A 21444-nucleotide genomic window follows, 5' to 3' on the forward strand; every position below is an offset into this window, starting at 1 on the left:
CAGATAGTACTCTCGAGAAATGAGGAGAGATTCAGCTTGTGCCGTGGCTTCAGTTGTTTAGCACTTAATAGAGGTTAAAGGTCGTGCCTTGAACCATGCTGTGATTTTTGACTCAGTTTGCTGAAATATTACCTTATAAAACAGTTTGTGGCAAATCTGCCAGTGAGGGTGATCAGGTGACACACCAGGCATGTGATCTCCCTCACTGGAACAACAAACTTTTCGTTTTGATGAATTTTAAACCAGCCCCCCGTATAACAGGGACATAGCAAAAGCACACATTGCTGATGGAAGCTTGAAACTCCCTCACTCAGTCTGCCCCTCTAATCCCCTCACTCTGAGCCTAGTGTCCCTCACCCCTCCATCTCACCCGATCAATATATTATTTTTCTGTCTCCCTCATGTGCTTATCCAGCTTCCCTTAAATGTCTGTCATTTAAAACCTCTTGTTTTGTTTTACAGCCTGTGGTGAAAGCTTGCAGGACTCTGTTGGGAATTTCTCAACCCCAGGATTTCCAAACGGGTATCCATCTTTCTCCCATTGTGTTTGGAGAATTTCAGTGACGCCAGGAGAGAAGGTGAGACTATCGCAGGCATGAGTATCTGTTGGGATGAAGGTCTCTGACTGCTAACTTCTGAGTGCTGTAGGTGCAGATGGATCCAGTCTTGTTCCTAATGGGCTTGGGCCTACAGCAGGAAATGGCGACTAATTTAGCGACAAACTGAGCACAGAATGGTTGCTATGGGAAATGAGAAAATATCTGACTGCTGCAAGGGTGTGGGGAGAGAGGGGGTATGGTGTGGGGCGGACACTCCTGCAAAGGAGCTGACGTATGCTGTTCACAAAATCAGATGGTAGCTAAGGATGAGGGAGACCATTTAGCCCTGAGTTAATTCATGCAGGAAAATTCTACCATTCCCTCAATGCTGCATCCCTGTAGCTTCTTGATTGATTCCGGGATTTATTCCACTATATCTGACAAGTGTTAATCAACCCTTTGTGTGAAAAACATTTTCCGAAATTTACTTTTCAGTTGTTTGAACCTTGTCCTACACTTGTAATTTAATTGTAATATTTTGGTTTATTTGTTCGCTTCCCACCATTATCTATAAATTCACAGCTCAGCCCATTCCTCCCCTAGCTGAAAGTCACCCTCAACCCCACACAGTAATCGTTCACAGTGGATCACACACCTGTTATAAACGTATCCAATCTCCATTCGCAGAATTTCAATGGAATCAAGTGGGAATCGGGAAGGTTCGATAACATGCGGACAATCTGCTCCACTGGATTACTGACCATGCCCACTGGGAACTAGATTGAGGCACACCACTTCCAGTTCACAATATCTACCCCCAAGTCTCTCTCACCGTTTCATCAAACACTCCATGGTACCATGGCCTTGGCTCTGGCTGCACTCCCCAGATCAACCATCACTTTCCACTAGACAGAGTAAAGCTCCCTCTACACTGTCCCATCAAACACTCCCAGGGCAGGTACAGCAGTGGTTAGAATCACAGAATTGCTGCAGCACAGAAGCAGGCCATTCAGCCCATCGTGTCCACACCAGCTCTCCAAATGAGCAATTCACTTCGTGCCATTCCCCCACTTTCTCCCTGTAACCCTGCACATTCTTCCTTCTCATATAACAGTCTAATTCCCTTTTGAATGCCTCAATTGAACCTGCCTCCACCACACTCTCAGGCAGCGCATTCCAGACCTTAACCACTCGCTGCATGGAAAAGTTTTTCCTCCTGTCACTTTTTCTTCTTTTGCCAGTCACTTTAAAACCTGTGCCCTCTTGTTCTTGATCCTTTCATGAGTGGGATTAGTAGCTTTTCCCTATCCACTCTGTCCAGACCCCTCATGATTTTGAATACCTCTATCAAATGTCCTCTCAGCCTTCTCTTCTCCAAGGAAAACAGTCCCAATTTCTCCAATCTATCTTCGTAACTGAAGTTCCTCATCCCTGGAACCATTCTCGTGAATCTTTTCTGTACTCTCTCCAATGCCCTCACGTCTTTCCTAACGTGCGGTGCCCAGAATTGGATACAATACTCCAGCTGAGGCCGAACTAGTGTCTTTATACAAGTTCAACAGACCGCCCTTGCTCTTGTACTCTATTAATATCCCTATTAATAAATTCCAGGATACCGTATGCTTTATTAACTGCTCTCTCAACTTGTCCATCTGCTCCTGTACCCCCTTTATTCTATACTGTCTCTCCATGTTCTTCCTACCAAAATGAATTACTTCACATTTTCTGCATTGAACTTCATCTACCACCTGTCTGGCCATTCCAGCAACTTGTCTCTGTCCTTTTGAAGTTCTACACCATCCTCCTCACAGTTCACAATGCTTCCAAGTTTCATATCATTCGCAAATTTTGAAATTGTGCCCTGTACACCAAGGTCTAGTTCATTAATATATATCAGGAAGATCAAGGGTCCCAACACTGACCCTTGGAGGAATTATAGAACGTTTATGACACAAAAGGAGGCCCCTTGGCCCATCGTGTCTGCACTGGCCAATAAATGAGTCACCCAGCCTAATCCCGCTTTGCAGCATTTGGTCCATAGTCCTACAGGTTACAGCACCTGAGGTGTATATCCAGACACCTTTTAAATGAGTTGAGGGTTTCTGCCTCAACTACCCTTTCAGGCAGTGAGTTCCAGACCCCCACCACCCTCTGGGTGAAAAAACCTTACCTCATCTCCCCTCTAATCTTTCTACCAATCACTTTAAATCCAAGCCCCCTAGTCACTGAGCTCTCTGCTAAGGTAAATAGCAGGTCTATCCAGGCCCTTCACAATTTTGCACATCTCAATTAAATCTCCCTTCAGCCTCCTCTGTTCCAAGGAGAACAACCCCAGCCTGTCCAATCTTTCCTCATAGCTACATTTTTCCAGTCCTGGCAACATCCTTGTAAATTTCCTCTGTACCCTCTCTAGTGCAATTACATCCTTTCTGTAATGAGGTGACCAGAACTGCACACAGTACTCAAGTTGTGGCCTAACCAATGAGTTATACAGTTCCAGCATGACCTCCCTGCTCTTATATTTTATACCTCAGCTAATAAAGGCAAGCATTCCATATGTTTTCTTAACCACCTTATCGACCTGTCCTGCTACCTTCAGGGACCTGTGGATATTTACTCCAAGGTCCCTCATTTCCTCTACACTTCAGTATTTTCACATTTATTGTGTATTCCTTTGCCTTGTTTGATCTCACCAAATGCTTCAGATCTCACCAAATGCTTCACCTCACACCTGTCTGGGTTAAGTTCCATTTGGCACTCTTTGCCCACCTGACCAGACCATCAATATCTTCTTGCAGCCTATAGCTATCCTCCTTGCAATCAACCACGTGACCAATTTTTGTGTAGTCTGCAAACTTTTTGATCATGCCCCCTATATTTACATCCAAATCATTAACATATACCACAAATAGCAGGGGACCCAGTACTGAGCCCTGCGGAACTCCACTGGGAACAGCCCTTCAGTCGCTAAAACTGCCGTCAACAATTACCCTTTGTTTCCTGCCACTGAGCCAATTTTCTATCCACCTTGCTGCATTTTCCTGGATCCCATGAGCTTTTATTTTTTTAACCAGTCTGTTATGTGAGACCTTGTCAAAAGCCTTGCTAAAATCTATGTAGACCACATCAACTGCACTGCCCTCATCTACCTTCCTTGTTACCTCCTCAAAAAAATTCAATCACGTTGGTTAGACACAATCTTCACTTAACAAATCCATGATTATCCTTAATTAATCTGTGCCCTTCGAAGTGAATCCTGTCTCTCAGAATTGATTTCAATAATTTGCCGACTGCTGAGGTTAGACTGAGTGGCCTGTAATTATTCAGTCTATCCCTCACTCCCTTTTTAAACAAACGTACAGGTCCACAGGTCACTGAAAGTGGCAACGCAGGTGGATAAGGTAGTCAAGAAGGCATACGGCATGCTTGCCTTCATCGGTCGGGGCATAGAGTATAAAAATTGGCAAGTCATGCTGCAGCTGTACAGAACCTTAGTTAGGCCACACTTAGAATATTGCGTACCATTCTGGTCGCCACATTATCAGAAGGATGTGGAGGCTTTGGAGAGGGTACAGAGGAGGTTTACCAGGATGTTGCCTGGTCTGGAGGGCATTAGCTATGAGGAGAGGTTGGATAAACTCAGATTGTTTTCACTGGAACGACGGAGGAGGAGGGGCGACATGATAGAGGTTTACAAAGTTATGAGTGGCATGGACAGAGTGGATAGTCAGAAGCTTTTTCCCAGGGTGGAAGAATCAGTTACTAGGGGACATAGGTTTAAGGTGAGAGGGGCAAAGTTTAGAGGGGATGTGCGAGGCAAGTTCTTTACACAGAGGGTGGTGAGTGCCTGGAACTTGCTGCCAGGGGAGGTGGTGGAAGCAGGTAGAATAGCGACGTTTAAGAGGCATCTTGACAAATATATGAATAGGATGGGAATGGAGGGATGCGGTCCCCGGAAGTGCAGAAGGTTTTAGTTTAGACGGGCATCAAGATTGGCGTCGGCTTGGAGGGCCGAATGGCCTGTTCCTGTGCTGTACTGTTCTTTGTACAACATTAGCAGTCCTCTAATCCTCTGGCAGCAGACCTGTAGCCAGCGAGGATGGGAAAATAATGGTCAGACCTTCCGCTATGTCCTCTCTGGTTGCTTTTAACAGTCTAGGGTACATTTCATCTGGCTATGGGTTATTTTTATCCAGTTTCAAGGATGCTAATTGCATTAATACTCCCTCTCTCCCTGTGTTTATCAAATGCAATACTTCACACTCTTCCTCCTTTACTACAATATCTGCATCGTCCCCCTCTTCTGAAAAAACAGATGCCAAGTATTCATTAAGAACCATACCAATATCTTCCACCCCTACACATAGGTTACTTTTTTGGTCTTTTATGGGCCCTACTCTTTCCTTTGTTATCCTCTTACTTTTAATGTATTGATAAAACATCTTTGGGGTCACCTTGATTTTGCCTGCCGATTTCTTTCATGCCCTCTCTTTGAACAAAGAACAGTATGGCACATGAACAGGCCATTCATTTCCTTTATGATTTCACCCCTCCACTTCAAACCTTCCTCCAGCCCGAAAACATCCATTAACCACTACTCTTTGTTTCCTGTCACTCAGCCAATTCTGTACCCATGTTGCTCCTGTTCCTTTTATTCCATAAACTATAACTTTGCTCACGAATCTGTTGACTCTGTATCAAACACCCTTTTAGAAGTCCATGTACACCACATCAACAGCATTGTCGTCATCAACCCTCTCTGTTACCTCCTCAAAAAAACTCCAAGTTAGTTAAACATGATTGTCCCTTAACGGATCTATGCTGGCTGTCCTTAATTAACCTGCATTCATCCACATCACTATTAATTTGGTGCCAAATTATTGTTTCTAGAAGTTTTCCCACCACTGAAGTTAAACTGACTGGCCTGTAATTGCTGGGCTTATCTTTACATTTTTTTTTGAACACGGGTGTAACATTTACAATTCTCCAGTTCTTGAAACCACCCCAGTCTAAGGAAGACTGGAAAATTATGGCCAGTTCCTCTGCAGTTTCCACTCTCACTTCCCTCAGTCTCCTTGGATGCATCTCATCTGGTCCTGGTGCCTTATCAACTTTAAGTATAGACAGCCTATCTAATACCTCCTCCTTTCAGTGTATTAATGCTTCCTCTTGCATTGTGGCTTGAGTTGCATCTTCTTCCTTGGTAAATCCAGATGCAAAGTATTCATTTAATACCTCAGCTATTCCCCTTGCCTCCATGTGCAAATCTGCCTTTCTGTCCCTAATCGACTCTACTCCACCTTTTACCACCTTATTATTATTCATATGTCTCTAGAAGACTTTGGGATTCCCTTTTATGTTAGCTGCCAGGCTCTTTTCATACTCTCTCTGCTTTTATTTGCTTTTTTGCATCCCCTTTGAACCTTTTATAATCACTCTGGTTCTCCATTGTATTACCTACCTGACATCTGTCATAAGCACACTTTTTCTTCTTCTCTATCTCTTTCGTCAGCCAGGGAGCTCTGGATTTGTTTGCTCTATCTTTCACCTTCATGGGAATATACTTAGGCCTAGATCCATTTCTTACCCCTTTGACGTTGGCTTTTTCCCCAGTTAATTATTCTTACTCTAGTTTGGCCTTTGTGTCCTTTTCCATCCTAAATCTTCTGATACAATGGTCACTGTCCCCTAAATGTTCTCCTACCGATATTTGATCCACTTGGCCTACCTCATTCTCATGAACCAGGTCTGGTAGTGGCTCCCCCCTCTTGTTTTACTGGAAACATACTGCTGCAGAAAATTTTCCTGAACACGCTCTAGGAACCTTTGCGCACCCCCCCCCCCCTTTTACTCTACTACTATCCCAGTCTATATTTGGATAATTAAAGTCCCCCATTATAACTACTCTATAATTCTTTCATCTCTCTGTAAATTTCTTACAAATTTGTTCCTCTTCATCCTTTTCACTAGTTGGTGGCACAGATTACATCTGTGTCTTCTGTCAGGAGTACACGAAGGGGTCAACCAAGAGACGGGAAGCCGAGATCAGGCGCCTATAGAGGGAGATGCTCGACTTGGGGTCCCACCTCAGTCATGCCGTTGCGGACCCGGCCCTGTGGCAGGCGTACAAAGAGAAGGGCGCGCTGAGGGACCTGCAGATCATAGATCCTGGAAGATTTGGACAGTGCCTCACCCTGCTTCTACTTGCTGGAAAAATGGCGGGGGGTCCGTACGCAGCTCATTGAGCTGCTGGCCGACGATGGATCCTCCACCGCGGATTCGGTGGGAATGGACCTCCTGTTCTGTACCTATTACAGTGCATTGTTCTGTCCGGATCCGTCCAGCGAGGAGGTGCGCAGAGTTTTGTGGGAGGATCTGCCGAAGGTCAGCCCGGAGGGCGGCGAAAGATTGGAGGCTCCGCTCACGTTGGCGGAGCTGACCGGCTCCCTCCACTAGCTCGCAAGGGGCAAATCCCCGGGGCTAGACGGGCTGACAGTGGAGTTCCTCAGGGCGTTCTGGGACGTCCTCTGGGATGATTACGCGCAGGTCCTGGGGCAAAGCGTGGCGACCGGGGAGATGCCCCTCTCATGACGCAGGGCGGTCACGTGGGACTCCTCCCCCTTTACATCGGGAAACTGGGGTGGAGGGTGCTGCACAGGGCAGTCCCGTACAATAGGCTTTTAAGTAGGTTCACAGAATCCCAGGTCATTTGTCATTTCCGCGGCCTGGACGAATCCGTGTTCCATGTATATACGGAGTGTATGAAGTTGCAGCCCCTCTTTGAGTATTTGAAGGGGCTGCTCCTCAAGTTTTGGCTGCACTTCAGTCCCACGCTCCTGATCTTTGGGCTCCCGAAGTGGAGGGGTGTGGGCCAGGAGGAGGATCTCCTCGTCGGTCTGCTCCTGGGCCTGGCCAAGGTGGCAATTCACAGGTCCAGGCTGCGGGCCATCGGGGGGTCCGTCCTCCCTGATTGTCTGCCCCTCTTCCGAGGTTACGATCGCGCCCGGGTGTCCCTGGAGAAGGAACATGGGGTGTCCGCCGGTACGCTTAGGGCTTTCCGTGACCAGTGGGCACCGCAGGGACTGGAGTACGTAATTGATGCGGAGAATGGCATTTTAATTTGAGTTTGGTTTATTTATTCGATTTTAATAAGGTTATTGTTAAAATGTATATAAAGGGGGCCTGAGGAATAAAGGCCCCTTCGACATAACATACATAAAAGGGGCCTGGGGTATAAAGGCCACCTTCTTGAAAGAGAAAGAAAAAAAACGGGGTTCGATACAGAGTGAAGCTCCCTCTACACTGTCCTCATCAAACACTCCCAGGACAGGTACAGCATGGGGTTAGATACAGAGTAAAGCTCCCTCCAGTGTCCAAACCATGTTCCTCAGCTTTAACTTCAGAACAGTGTGCGCATGAGACTGTGGCCTTTCTGTATGAGTGTGTGATTGTACTTGTGCCACATCTGTATGCATGTGCGCATGAGTTCTACACTTGTGTGACTTTGCATGTTCTTTTGAAATGTGTTTGAGCATGCTTTATGTCAGTCGTAAAACTAAGAGTACAATTCTAAAGGTGGTGCAGGGGCAGAGGGACCTGGGTATATATGTAAATAAGTCATTGAAGGTGGCAGGACAGGTTGAGACTGCGGTTAATAAAGCATTCAGTATACTGGGCTTTATTAATAGAGGCATAGAGTACAAGAGCAAGGAGGTTATGTTGAACTTGTATACTACACTAGTTTGGCCTCAGTGCACTTGAAAGACGTGAAGGCATTAGAAAGAATATAGAAATGATTCATGAGAATGGTTCCAGGGATGAGGAACTTTAGTTATGAAGATAGATTGGAGAAGTTAGCACTGTTTTTCTTGGAGAAAAATAGACTGAGAGGTGATTTGAAAGAGGTATTCAAAATTGAGGGGTGTGGACAGAGTAGATAGAGAGAAACTGTTCCCACTCGCGAAAGGGTCGAGAACGAGAGGGCACAGATTTAAAGTATTTGGTAAGAGAAGCAAAAGCGACATAAAAAGCTTTTTCACGCAGCGAGTGGCTAAGGTCTGGAATGCACTGCCTGAGAACGTGGTGGAAGCAGGTTCAATTGAAGCATTTGAAAGGGAAATAGACGGTTATGTGAAAAGGAAGAATGTGCAGGGTTATGGGGAGAAGGCAGGGGAATGGAATTGTGAATTACTCATTCAGAGAGCCAGTGTAGACATGATGGGCTGAATGGCCTCCTCCTGCACTGTAGCAATTCTGTGAATAACAGTGTTTTAATTTGATAAACTGATACATACCAGGAATGTACTCCTGTCCTCCTCATACTGAGGATCTGTGGAGGGGGTGGGGATGGCGGGGGAGGGAGGGAGGCCTTTGTTGCCATCTGACCCACATGATGACTGCTAATTGGTTACTTGACCATTTCTGGCACGAGGAGAGCATTGGAAATATAGCAAAGTGTGTCACTTTTCATTGTGTAACATCTCAACAATGAGTCCAGACACTGTTCCTACGTGGATCATAGTCATTCAGCTCCCCACTGAACACGGACTGTCCCCTGCTTGGTGTAGAATCACCAACAGCCACGACAGACAATAGGCCCAGGGCTTTGCACATGTTGGGCTGGACTTTGTGCTCTATTGGAAGGTGGGATTGGGGAGAAACGGAGTAGATTTGTCCGTCATGGAATCCGACCCCATAATGCAGGTTTCCGATTTTCTCGAAGGCAGCAAAGTTCCGTGGCGCCACATCTGCCATGATGCGACAGGATCGTAGTTTATACTGTTTTACATGTATTAGTATTTAATTTGCCACAATACTACCAGCCATTTGCAATCTTCTGCATGACCTGCGGCACTCACATGTCGTCACCTTTTTGTCCTTGAAAAGCTGGCGCCACTGAGGTGAGAATCCTCGGTGCCTGCAAAGCTTAAGTAAGTTATCCGTTGTTATCTTGTGGAATTGCCACTAAGATCAATCTTACTTAAAGGAAAGAAACATAGAAACGAGGAGCAGGAGTAGGCCATTCGGCTCTTTGAGCCTGCTCTGCCATTAATAATGATCATGGCTGATCATCCAACTCAACAGCCTGTTCCCGCTTTCGCCCCATACCCTTTGATCCCTTCAGATGCAAGAGCGACATCTAACTAATTGAAAACATACAATGTTTTGGCCTCAGCTGCTTTCTGTGGTAGCGAATTCCACAGGCTCACCACTCTCCGGGTGAAGAGATTTCTCCTCATCTCAGTCCTGAAAGTTTTACCCCGTATCCTTAGACTTTGACCCCTGGGTCTGGACTCCCCCACCATCGGAAACATCCTTCCTGCATCTACCCTGTCAAGTCCTGTTAGAATTTTATAGGTTTCTATGAGATCCCCCCTCACTCTTCTGAACTCCAGCGAATATAATCCTAACCGACTCAATCTCTCCTCATACGTCAGTCCCACCATCCCAGGAATCAGTCTGGTAAACCTTCGCTGCACTCCCTCTATAGCAAGAACATCCTTCCTCAGATAAAGACACCAAAACTGCACATAATATTCCAGGTGTGGCCTCACCAAGGCCCTGTATAATATAACTGCACTGGAAGCAGTTCAGAGAAGGTTTACTCGACTGATTCTTGGGATGAGAGGGTTACCTTCTGAGGAAAGGTTGGACAGGTTGGGTCTGTATTCACTGGAGTTTAGAAGGATGAGAGGTGATCTTATTGAAGCATATAAGATCCTGAGGGGACTTGACAGGGTGGATGTCGAAAGGATGTTTCCTCTAGTGGGAGAGAGTAATACTAGGGGTCAAAGTTTAAAAATAAGGGGTCTCCCATTTAAGACTGCGATGAGGATTTTTTCTCTGAGGGTCGTGAGTCTATGCAACTCTCTTCCCCAGAGAGCGGTGAAGGCAGGGTCATTGAATGTTTTTAAGGCACAGGTAGACAAATTCTTGTCAAACAAGGGAGTCAAAGGGTATCGGCGGTAGGCAGGAAAGTGAAGTTGTGTCCACAAACAGATCAGCCATGATCTTATAGAATGGTGAAGCAGGCTTGAGGGGCCGAATGGCCAACTCCTGCTCCTAGTTTGTATGTTCGTGTGTAATCTGCAGATGTTAGGGGAAGTGGATGCTGTTGGGCGGCAAGGGGGGGAAACTCTGCAAGTGGATACTGTTGGGGAGGGAAAGGGGGAACTTGGCAACTGTATAGGTTTATTTTTTCGGGGGTCCAGTGCAGGCAACTAACTCATGGTATTGTGATGGTCATGATGACTCACACTTATTGAAAAGTTGTGACAGCAACATCAAGTCATACCATAGAGTTCAAACCTGAATCCTGAAAGCCAAAATTAACACAAATCTTTGGCCAGATAGATATACTTCAGCTGAAGTTACATGGAGGATAGAGATGGGTCTGATTAACCATGTATTCCTGGGTCCCCTTGCTGTGATGAGGCATCTCCAGCAGAGGTTGGCCCACGAGTCAACTGCGGCTCAAGAGGAAGCTCCTAGAAGCAAGCAGCAGCAGCCGTCAATACGAAGAGTAGCCCAGATACGCCAGCGAGTCTATAGGACTCGAATGACATACCTGCAAATGTCTGAGCGCCAGTGCCAGAGATGACTGCGGATGTCCAGAGAGGCCATCGCACGCCTGTGTGCACTGCTGAATGATGATTTGCAACCAATAGGCTTTGGTGGTCACGCCATGCATGTGGCCCTCAAAATTACCATGGCCTAAACCTTTATGCTTCTGGATCATTCCAGGGATCCACTGGCAATGTATGGTGTCTCAATCTGCAGTGCACCGCTGCACCAAGGATGTGACTAATACGCTATTCAGGAGGTCCGGCGACTATGTACACTACAGGACAGACCCGGAGTCAGGTTGAGAAGGCATTGGATTTTGGGCCATTGCGGGATTCCCACAGGCCCTTGTGCGCTCTTTGTGTTCTCTTTGTCAGACAATGTTTCATGCTGCCATACTTCTTCATCTTGCAAGGCCTCCTCGCTCTCTGTAATGCAATGTTGTGCAGAACACAGCAGACTTCAACGACGCGCCCAACCGTGTCTGTTGCATACTGTAGGGCTCCACCAGATTTACTGTGGCAGTGGAACAGCATCTTCAGCAATACCAATAGCCTGCTCGATGGTTGCTCAGGTGAATCCGTTGAAGGCATTATAATGCTCTGCAGCATCAACTGCATGCACGTGGCCATCGAGGTTCCCATGGACCAACCAGCTGCCTTCATAACCAGAAAGAGGTTACTTTCAATTAATGTCCAACCAGTGTGTGACCACAGGCAGCGCTTCCTCCAAGTGTGTGCCCACTTCCCAGGCAGCTGCCATCGCTCATACATACTTCGCCACTCCCAGGTGCCACTGCCTTTCACTCTCCCAGCTCACCTTCTCTTGTAGCTACAGCTACAGTATGCAACAGACAGGGTTGGGCGTGTCGTTCTGCACAACATTGCATTACAGAGGGGGAGGAGACCTTACAAGATGAAGCAGTAAGGGAGCATAAGACATAGTCGGACAAAGAAAACACAGAGAGCACACAATGACAAGCATGCATGGGAAATCAGAGAGCAGTGATGGAGGCCAGACATGGTGAGCAGCACAAAAGGAGGCAAGGTAGAGACTGATAAATGCATGTTTCCACAATCCATGAATTTCAATAAATATGTTTTCTCTCAAAACTCACCATCATGCATGTAGTCTCAAGTCCTCTGTTTCTATGACATCTGTCCCTCCAGCATGAATGGCAGCAACAAACAGTCATTGCCCATGTGACATCATTTGTGCAATTAACCATCATGCATATTGGCATGTTAATGATGTCAGTGATCACATTGACAATGCTGTAAGGCTTATGAGGGAATTGAAAGACACATCATCTCTCTATGGTGGAATGTGGTTTTCAGACGATAAAGGCTGATTTGTAGGAAAACACATTCAATTAATTAATTTGTGGGTGCTCCCTCATAGTGTGACCTCTGCACTGACCGCTGGACTGGAGGCAGGCTGCTGCTCATGACACCCCTTGGCCTGGGATGACTTCAGCGGCTGTCCTCTGGGTGCCGAAGTATTCCTGGACAGGTGCAGGACTGTTCTCAGGCATCACGGCTGCTGGAGCTGGTCTCACTAGCGGAGGGGCTGAGGAGGTGGTGTCCATACTCTATTTGCCCAGAGGGGAGACTCCAGATGTGGAACGCATCCTCTCCTCCTCCTTCAAGGCTCGTTGGAACCTTCCTGCTCTCCATAGAAGCACAAGGTGCAAGAACACTCTCCAGGCTCCTGGTCTTTCTCTCACCCTGTGTTACGACCAAGGTGGGAGGAGTGCACTGTTTGTTCAACTTCCACAGGCTCAAATGTTTTCCGACTTACCGATACAGTCAATCATTGACTCTATTTTTATCCCAGAATAAAACACACCAATCAGGTTTCTTTAATAAGCAACAAAATTATCAGTTTATTATAAAACAAGTCTTAACCAGTAATGAACTAAAGCATAAACACACAGATTGAAATATTAAAGTTCCCTTTTTACCTTAGCCCCTTACACTCTCTCACATACACCTGTTAATCTGAAAAATAAAGGGATTTTTGTTTTCAAAGCTCTGTTACAGACAAAAAAACACTTGGGCTGAATGCTTGCTCATTCTTGAAGAAACAGCAGATGAGATATGTTGTGTTCCAAAACTGACATACAGTCCAAGTACATGTATGTGAGTCAGTGGGATCTTTTAGGACTGCTCTTTCAGGCGATGTTGAAAATTAATTTAGCAGGTTTTTCTTCAAAGACATGAGATGAGTTGACAGAGTGGACTTCTCAGGGTCTTTTAGAGAGGTGCTGGAAAGCTGAACTGGATTGTGGTCTTCTCTTCCTTGAGAATTCTCTTCTCTCCTTAGACATTCGCTCCCTTTGATAGAGTTCAACTACAACTCCAAACAATTCAAAAATGAAGCCCACAACAGGAGGTCAAACTTTTGAACTCCATCAATCTTGACCTGTCACCACTTCGTAAAGAACGTTTCCAGCTGTCCAAAGTTCTCTGTTGTTTATTGAGCTGGAAGTCAGGTGGTTTCCCAGAAAGGCTTGTTTTCCTCACAAAAAAAAACATTTCCAGGGACTGTTTTTCAAAGTCAAGTGGCCTTTACATGACCCTCTTTGAAAATCCAAAGTTTAACATTTCTTCAATCTTTCAAAAATGAATCCCACCCACCCCCCCCCCCCCCCCCACACCCCTCAAAAATTAACAAAACAGAGGCACTTTTGCAACACCTGCCACTGCTTAAGTGAAGTGTTTGCAGGTCATTGGCATATCTGTGGGATCTGGCTCTCCAAGAGGGTCGCCAACCTCACGATGGATGAAGCCATGCACTCATATGCCTGGGACATGGCAGTAGTCATGGCTTGGATGGACTCCCTCACCATCCGCTCAAGGCTGCGCATGGCCTCAGGCATCTGCACCAGATGTTGCCTCACCTCTCCCTGCTGCTCCAGCATGCCTTGTGCTGCCGACACCAGAGGCTCGTCATCAGCCTGGGCCTGGCCACCCTCAGTCCTCCGACTGTCAGAGGCCTGGGCTGCCTCAGCCTCAACCAGCAACTCGGGCGTGTGTGCAGTGGTCTCACCAGCTTGTGACCCTGAATCTAATGCCGCTCAGATATCCACCGAGGTGAGAGTATCTGCGCTGGTGGAAGGTGCAGGAGTGTCATGGGACAGTGCATCCTCGAAGTGTGTCTCTTCCTCAGAGGTTGTCGATGTTTCCTCATTGTCTCTAAGCAATTGTGAGTGCCACCCTGCAAGATACAATGTAAAGAACAGACATTTAGTTGCTATGGTACACATGTTGCAATGATGACCATTGCATTTCTCTATAAAATGTAGTTTAGATTCATTCTGTGTTTGTCAATCATCACTCTCTTCAACTGGGACCCCGAGCTCGGCGTCCGATATGGCACATGCTCCTTTGCTCCCAGCCAGCTCCAGCGCCTGTCATGGGTCTCAATTGGGCTAAGATAGAAATGTGGGAGACTTAGGCAGTCAGTCATCTGCTATCATTACGCTATGACCTTCCGATCATTGGAATGGGTGTGTCAACTCTGCATCTTTACGCTTGTGGGCAAGCAGATCACAGCAAGCTGTGTGGAACCGTGCAATTTACCTTGGCTGAGCGTAGGAGGTCATTGACCCTCTTCCTGTAATGGACCCAGTTACGACAGGTGACCCCATGGCTGCTAACCTCCTCTGCGATCTCCGTCTAGGCTTGCGGGAGAACCTCTTCTTGCCATCACTGGGGAAGAGGACCTGACGCTTTTCTCTTGCAGCCTGGAGGAGAATCAGCAGGGAGGCATCACTGAACCCCGTGGGGCCGCCCTTGCTCTGACATGGTCGGAATGATGCCCGGGGTGATGCTTTCTGAGTGAAGTTTTGCTGCAGTAAGTTGCTATTCAATGCAAGGAGAGTAAATGCGGGACTGACAGCCTTTTAAAGATGGCACCAGCACCTGCTCCAACATCAGGTGACGGCATGAATAACATCACCAATGCTGCCCCAGTCACATGATTGGGGGGGGGCGGGGGGAGGGGGTCGAAGGCCGCATACAGGCAAAATGGCTGCCGCACGTAACATCACAAGCGGGAGCGCCACCATTTTTGTACACACCACCGGATCCAGCCTGTTGGCATTCTGTCTGTTGGAGAGTAATACCAAAAGCTTGATCAAAGAGTGATTTTAAGGAGCATCTTAAAGGAGGTAGAGAAGTTTAGGCAGTATAATACTGCACAGTTTGAACAAATTGTTGTGTGTTTTGCAGATCTTATTAAACTTCACGACTATGGACCTGTTTAAGAGCCGTCTGTGCTGGTACGATTACATTGAGGTACGGAATGGGTACTGGAGGAAGGCACCACTCCTGGGTACGATCTCTCACCTCCTGGTCTTGTACAGCTACAACCTGTTTCTTTGTGTAATGTATTTGTTGTCCAGGTGAAGCTGACATTTCTCTTCCTATTCTGGTGCCCCGGGGGAGAGGGGTGGGGTGCGGTGGGGGCGCAGCTACTCTCCAATACTGTGCCAACTGACCATCCATCATGTATGATCCCAGTTATTGTGGACTGGCTATTATATCATGGATGGCATCACAATTGAGCCTGCTCCTGTTCTTGCCCAATATCCGTATTATGCACCATCCGACAGGGATCGCTGCAAACCAATCAGTACAGACCTAGTGCCAGAGGTCAGGGTGTTGGCAATGATCGGATACCGACTCTGGACCTTGTGATGTGTGTGAGTCAGCACCACATTGGGGGGTGCATTACTGAGTGCGCCCTCGGGACACTCACTATTGTTCTTTCTCTGGGTTTTAAACTAATGGAGAGCAGAATGACGCCTGATGGAATTAGTGATCAGATCGGATGTGTAATGGGCTGTGAAGGCCTGAATATACCGTGTTACGTTTTTGTTTCACAAGGACAAAGTAACAAAAGAGCTGAACTCCAGAGGTGAGGTGAGAGTGACTGCTCTCGACATCAAGGCAGCATTTGACCGAGTATGGTATCAAGGAGCCCTAGCAAAACTGAAGTCAATGGGAATCATGGGGAAAATTCTCCACTGGTTGGAGTCATACCCAGCACAAAGGAAGATGGTTGTGGTTGTTGGAGGTCAATCATCTCAGTCCCAGGATATCACTGCAGGAGTTCCTCAAGGTAGTGTCCTAGGCCCAACCATCTTCAGCTGCTTCCTTCCCTCCATCATCAGGTCAGAAGTGGGGATGTTCACTGATGATTGCACAGTGCTGAGTTCCATTTGCGATTCCTCAGATATTGAAGCAGTCCATGCCCACATGCCGCAAAACTTGGACAACATTCAGGCTGATATGTGGCAAGTAACATTCACAACATACAAATGCCAGACAATGACCCATCTGCAACAAGAGAGAATCTAACCATCTCTTCTTGACATTCAATGGCATTACCCCATCGCGGAATCCCCCACTCTCAACATCCTGGGCGTCACCATTGACCAGAAACTTAACTGGACCAGCCACACACATACCGTGGCTACAAGAGCAGGTCGGAGACTGTGAATTCTGTGTAAATAACTCACCTCCTCACTCTCCAAAGCCTGTCCACCATCTACAAGGCACAAGTCAGGAGTGTGATGGAATACTCTCCACTTGCCTGGATGGGTGCAGCTCCAACAACACTCAAGCAGCTCGTCATCATCCAGGAGAAAGCAGCCCACTTGATTGGCACCCCATCCACCACCTTCAACAGTCACTGGCGCGCTGTGGCAGCAGTATGTACTATCTATAAGATGCACTATATAAATTATTTAGACAAGAGCTACGTATCTAAGTTTGCTGACAAATTAAATTAGCTGGTGCAGTAAATGGTGTCAATGGGAGCAGAAAGTTGCAAAGGGACATTGATAAATGACGTGAATGGGCAAAACAGTGACAGATGGAGTTCAATATTGGGAAGTGTGAAATCTAAGAAAGATAGATCAGAGTATTTTCTATCCCCATATTCCTTGATTCCTTTAGTTCCCAAAAATCTTGGTCTTGAACATACTGAACGACTGAACCTCCACAGCTCTCTGAGATAGAGAATTCCAAAGATTCACAACCCTCTGAGTGATGAAATTTCTTCTCATCTCAGTCCTCATCCTCAGACTGTTCACGGATTCTGCAGCCAGGGGAAAACAGCCTCTCAGCTTCTACCCTGTCGAGCCCTTTAAGAACGTTATTGTTTCAATGAGATCACCTCTCATTCTTTTAAAGAGTATAGGCTCATTCTACTCAATCTCTCCTCAGAGGTCCGCACTCTCATCCCAGGAATCAATCTAGTGAACCTTTGGTGACACCCCTCTAAGACAAGTATACCTTTCCATAGGTAAGGAGAACAAATCTGCAAACAGTGGCCGGAATTTTACAGCACTCCACCCCCACCCCCCCACCCTGGGAGCGAACTGGTAAGTGGAGTTGGGGCGGTGGTAGGTGTAAAATCGGGCGGGATGGCGGGGGCACCATGCCCGTCATCTTCCCGCCTCCACTGGTATTTTACCAGTGGCGGGGGAGGTTGTGGGCAGCCCACCCACCCTTGGGTTAATTGAGGCCTTTAAGTGACTAATTAATGGCCATGTAAGGGCCTTTTTCCGTCACCGCTGGTATTTTACCAGTGACAGATGGCACTTCACCATCTGGGGAGGCTGCCCAGTAAAACATGGCGGCCTCCCAGAGGTCACAGTGGGGTGGGGAATCCCTTCTGTTTGGGCACCCTGTACCATTCAGAGGGTCCCCCCAGTGACAAGTGATGCCCCCATCTGAATACCCCATCCTGCCCTCATGATCGACCCCCTTGCCGGGGCCTGCCTGATCGGCCCTGGTGATCCCCAACTCCACTTACATGCACTCCAGGCCTCCTTGACGGCTGTTCCTTCGGGGACAGCTGCAGTCCCAGCAGTGGCCACCACTCCCGGGCATCCCCTCTTAGAGAGGTGGAAGCCGTGACCTCAAGGCAATTAACTGCCTGAGGACCATAAAATACGGTGGTGGCTTCCAGGGCCAGCAGAGGCCGGCTCGCCTTGACGTTCCAGCCGGTGGGCGGGGTCACCGCCTCCTTTAAATTCCGGCTGCTTCTTCCAGTGTGGTCTCATCAAATCCCGATATAATAGCTGTAAGACTTCCTTACTCTTATACTACAACCATCTTGCAATAAAGGCCAGCATATAATTTGCCTTCCTAATTTCTTGCTGGACTTGTATGTCAACTTCCTGTGAGTCGAGCACAAGGATCCCCAAATCCCTCTGAATCCCAACATTTACTAATCTCTCACCTTTTAAAAAAAAAATTCTGCTTTTCCATTCTTCCTACTAGACACTTTCACACTTCCGCACATTATACTGCCCAGTAATTAACCATTTGTTCACCAATCCTCACTCTGTATATCTACCTTTGCCCCACATCCCTTGATAATGTATTACCCCCAATCCCATTTGTTGTGTGACACCTTATTGAATACCTTCTGAAAATACAAAAATACTACATCCACCCTGTTCTCCCTGCTAAGTCAAATACGGTTTCCCTTTTATAAAACTATGTTGGCTCTGCCTAATCACATTGTGAATTTGTTGCCACCTCCTTAATAATAGATTCTAGCATTTTCCCTGCTACTGACGTCAGACTAACTGGCCTATAGTTCTCTATTTTTGTTTTCCCTCCTTTCAGGAACAGTGGGGTGACATTTGGTAACCATGGGGACTATTCTAGCATCTTGGAAATTCTGGAAAATAAAAACTACTGCATTCACTATTTCTGCAGCCTCCTTTTAAAACCTTAATATGCAGGTCATCAGGTCCAGGGAATTTAGTTCCATTAATTTCTCCAGTACTTTTTCTTTCGCAATATTAGTTACTCTCATTAGACCCTTGGTTCCCAATAATTCCAGGTTGTTTTTGAGTCTCCTGCTGTGAAGACAGACACAAAATATTTGTTTAACGTCTCTACCATTTCCTTATTCCCCATTATAATTTCTCCCGTCTCTGTCTCTAAGTGCCCCATGTTTACTTTAGCTACTCTCTTTCTTCTTACATACTTGTAAAAGCTCTTACAATCTATTTTTATATTTCTTGCCAGTTTCCTCTCATTCTATTTTCTCTGTCGTTATCATTTTCTTGGTCATCCTTTGCTGATTTTTAACCAATCCTCCTCCTTACTACTACTCTTGTCAATATTGCAAGCTTTGTCTTTTAATCTAATACTATCTTTAACTTCTCTAGTTAGCCATGGTTGGACCACTTTTCCAGTAGTTTTTATTCCGCAAGTAGATGTACATTTTATGAGAATTATGAATTATTTCTATTTCCTTAAATATTTGCCAGTGAATCATAGAAAATTTATGACACAGAAGGAGGCCATTCAGCCCATCGTGTCTGTGCCAGCCGATGAAGATCTACCTAGCCTAATCCCACCTTCCTGCACTAGGTCCGTAGCCCTGCAGATCCCGACTCTGCAAGTCAACATCCAAGTATTTTTTAAATGTGGGTGAGAATTTCTGCCTCTACCGCCCTTTCAGGCAGTGAGTTCCAGCTGCCTACCGCCCTCTGGGTGGAAAAATGTTTCCTTATATTAACTGGTGTAGGTAAGGGGCACCCAGATACCACTGAGGTATATAATAATTTGCCTACAACCAAAATTAATCTAATTGGCCTATAATTGCTCAGATGATCCCTTCCTTCCTTTTGAAATAATGTTATAATGTTGGCAATCCGGTGGCACCACTCCTGTAGCCAGGGAGGATTGAACGATGATGGTTAGAGCTTCAGCAATTTTCTCCCATGCTGCTTTTACTAACCTAGCATATATTTCATCTGGGCCTGGCCATTCATCTACAGTCATATCTTTTAATATCATTTCCAATCCTCCTCAGCCACCCTGCCTTTCATACCTCTGCAATTGGCATTGTTTAAATTTAAGACCCTAGATTCTGACTTAACCACCTTATTCTCAAACTCAGTATGAAATTCCAACAAAGAACAGTACAGCACAGGAACAGGCCATTCGGCCCTCCAAGCCTGCGCCGATCTTGATGCCTGTCTAAACTAAAACCTTCTGCACTTTCAGGGCCCGTATCCCTCTATTCCTTTCCTATTCATGAATTTGTTACGATAGCGACGTTTAAGAGACATCTTATCTGCTTCCACCACCTCCCCTGGCAGCAAGTTCCAGGCACTCACCACCCTCTGTGTAAAAGAACTTGCCTCGCACATCCCCTCTAAACTTTGCCCCTCGCACCTTAAACCTATGATCTTGGAATAAAGAGAAGAATTTCTAAATTTGTCGATGACCCCACACTTGAAGGTGTAGCAAACAGTGAGGATGATATGAACTGTCTGCAACAGGCTAGCAAAATGGGCAGAGAAGTGGCAGATGGAATTTAATACTGACAAGTGTGAGATGATGCATTTTGGCAGAAGGAATAGGGAGAGGCAATATATACCTAATGGCATAGTGTGCAGGAACAGAGAGACCTGGGTGGGGTGGTGGGGGGGGGGGGGGTGCATCGATCTTTGAGGTGGTAGGACATATTGAGAGTGTAGTTAGTAAAGCATATGGGAACTTGGGGTTCATAAATAGAGGTATTGAGTACAAAAGGGATAGCCAGCATGGATTTTTGGGGGGGGCAGATTGTGCTTGACAAATCTGGTTGAGTTTCTGGATGAAGTGGCAGAAAGGGTCGATGAGAGGAATACGGTGGATGTTGTTGGAAAGTATTTGATAAGATACCACGTCGGGAGCTGGTTGGCAAAGTTGAGGCTCGTGGAATGGGAGAGTCAGTGTCCGATTGAATAGGAAGTTGTCTTGTGGACGGAGAACAGTGGGTCATGGTGAATGGTTGCTTTTCAGACTGGGGGTGGTGGACAGTGGGGTTCCCCGGGAGTCAGTGCTGGGACCGCTGGTTTTTTCGATTATATATGGATGATTTGTATCTTGGAATGCAGAGTAGAATCTTGGGGTTTGCTGACGACACCAGGCTTGGAGGTGCGGCCGACAGTTGGGATGATGTGAATGGCCTGCAACCGGACATAGGCTAGCAGAATGTTCAGAGAGGTGGCAGATGAAATTTAATACTGATAAGTGTGAGGGGAGAGGCAATATATACTTAATGGCACAGTTCTGAAGAGTGTGCAGAACAGAGGGACCTGGGGGTTCCTGGGCAGCGATTTTAGAAGGTGGCAGGACATATTGAGAGAGTGGTTAGTAAAGTATATTGGATCTTGGGCTTCATAAATAGAGGCATTGAGTACAAAAGAAGGGAAGTTATGCTGAAACTTTATAAAGCTCTGATCAGATCCCAACTGGAGGGTTGCATCCAGTTCTGGTCACCACACATTAGGAAGGATATGAGGGTCCTTGAAAGG

At 46.5% G+C, this 21444-nt stretch overlaps 1 protein-coding gene across 5 annotated transcripts in view; it reads left to right on the forward strand.

Annotated features, from left to right (window-relative positions):
* The window catches only part of LOC137355290 (tolloid-like protein 2), a 230483-nt gene that overhangs the window by 150635 nt on the left and 58404 nt on the right, over positions 1-21444 (forward strand). For all 5 annotated transcript variants that reach the window (XR_010970902.1, XM_068020251.1, XM_068020254.1 and 2 more), the window contains 2 exons: positions 463-578; positions 15338-15440. Coding sequence is in view for 4 of the 5 variants with exons in the window: in XM_068020251.1 (XP_067876352.1) it covers positions 463-578; positions 15338-15440 (219 nt within the window). In the remaining variant the exon portion in view is untranslated. The remainder of the gene's footprint in view (positions 1-462; positions 579-15337; positions 15441-21444) is intronic.

This window comes from Heterodontus francisci, chromosome 42, assembly GCF_036365525.1.
Source record: "Heterodontus francisci isolate sHetFra1 chromosome 42, sHetFra1.hap1, whole genome shotgun sequence".
In the NCBI taxonomy this organism is placed as follows: domain Eukaryota; kingdom Metazoa; phylum Chordata; class Chondrichthyes; order Heterodontiformes; family Heterodontidae; genus Heterodontus; species Heterodontus francisci.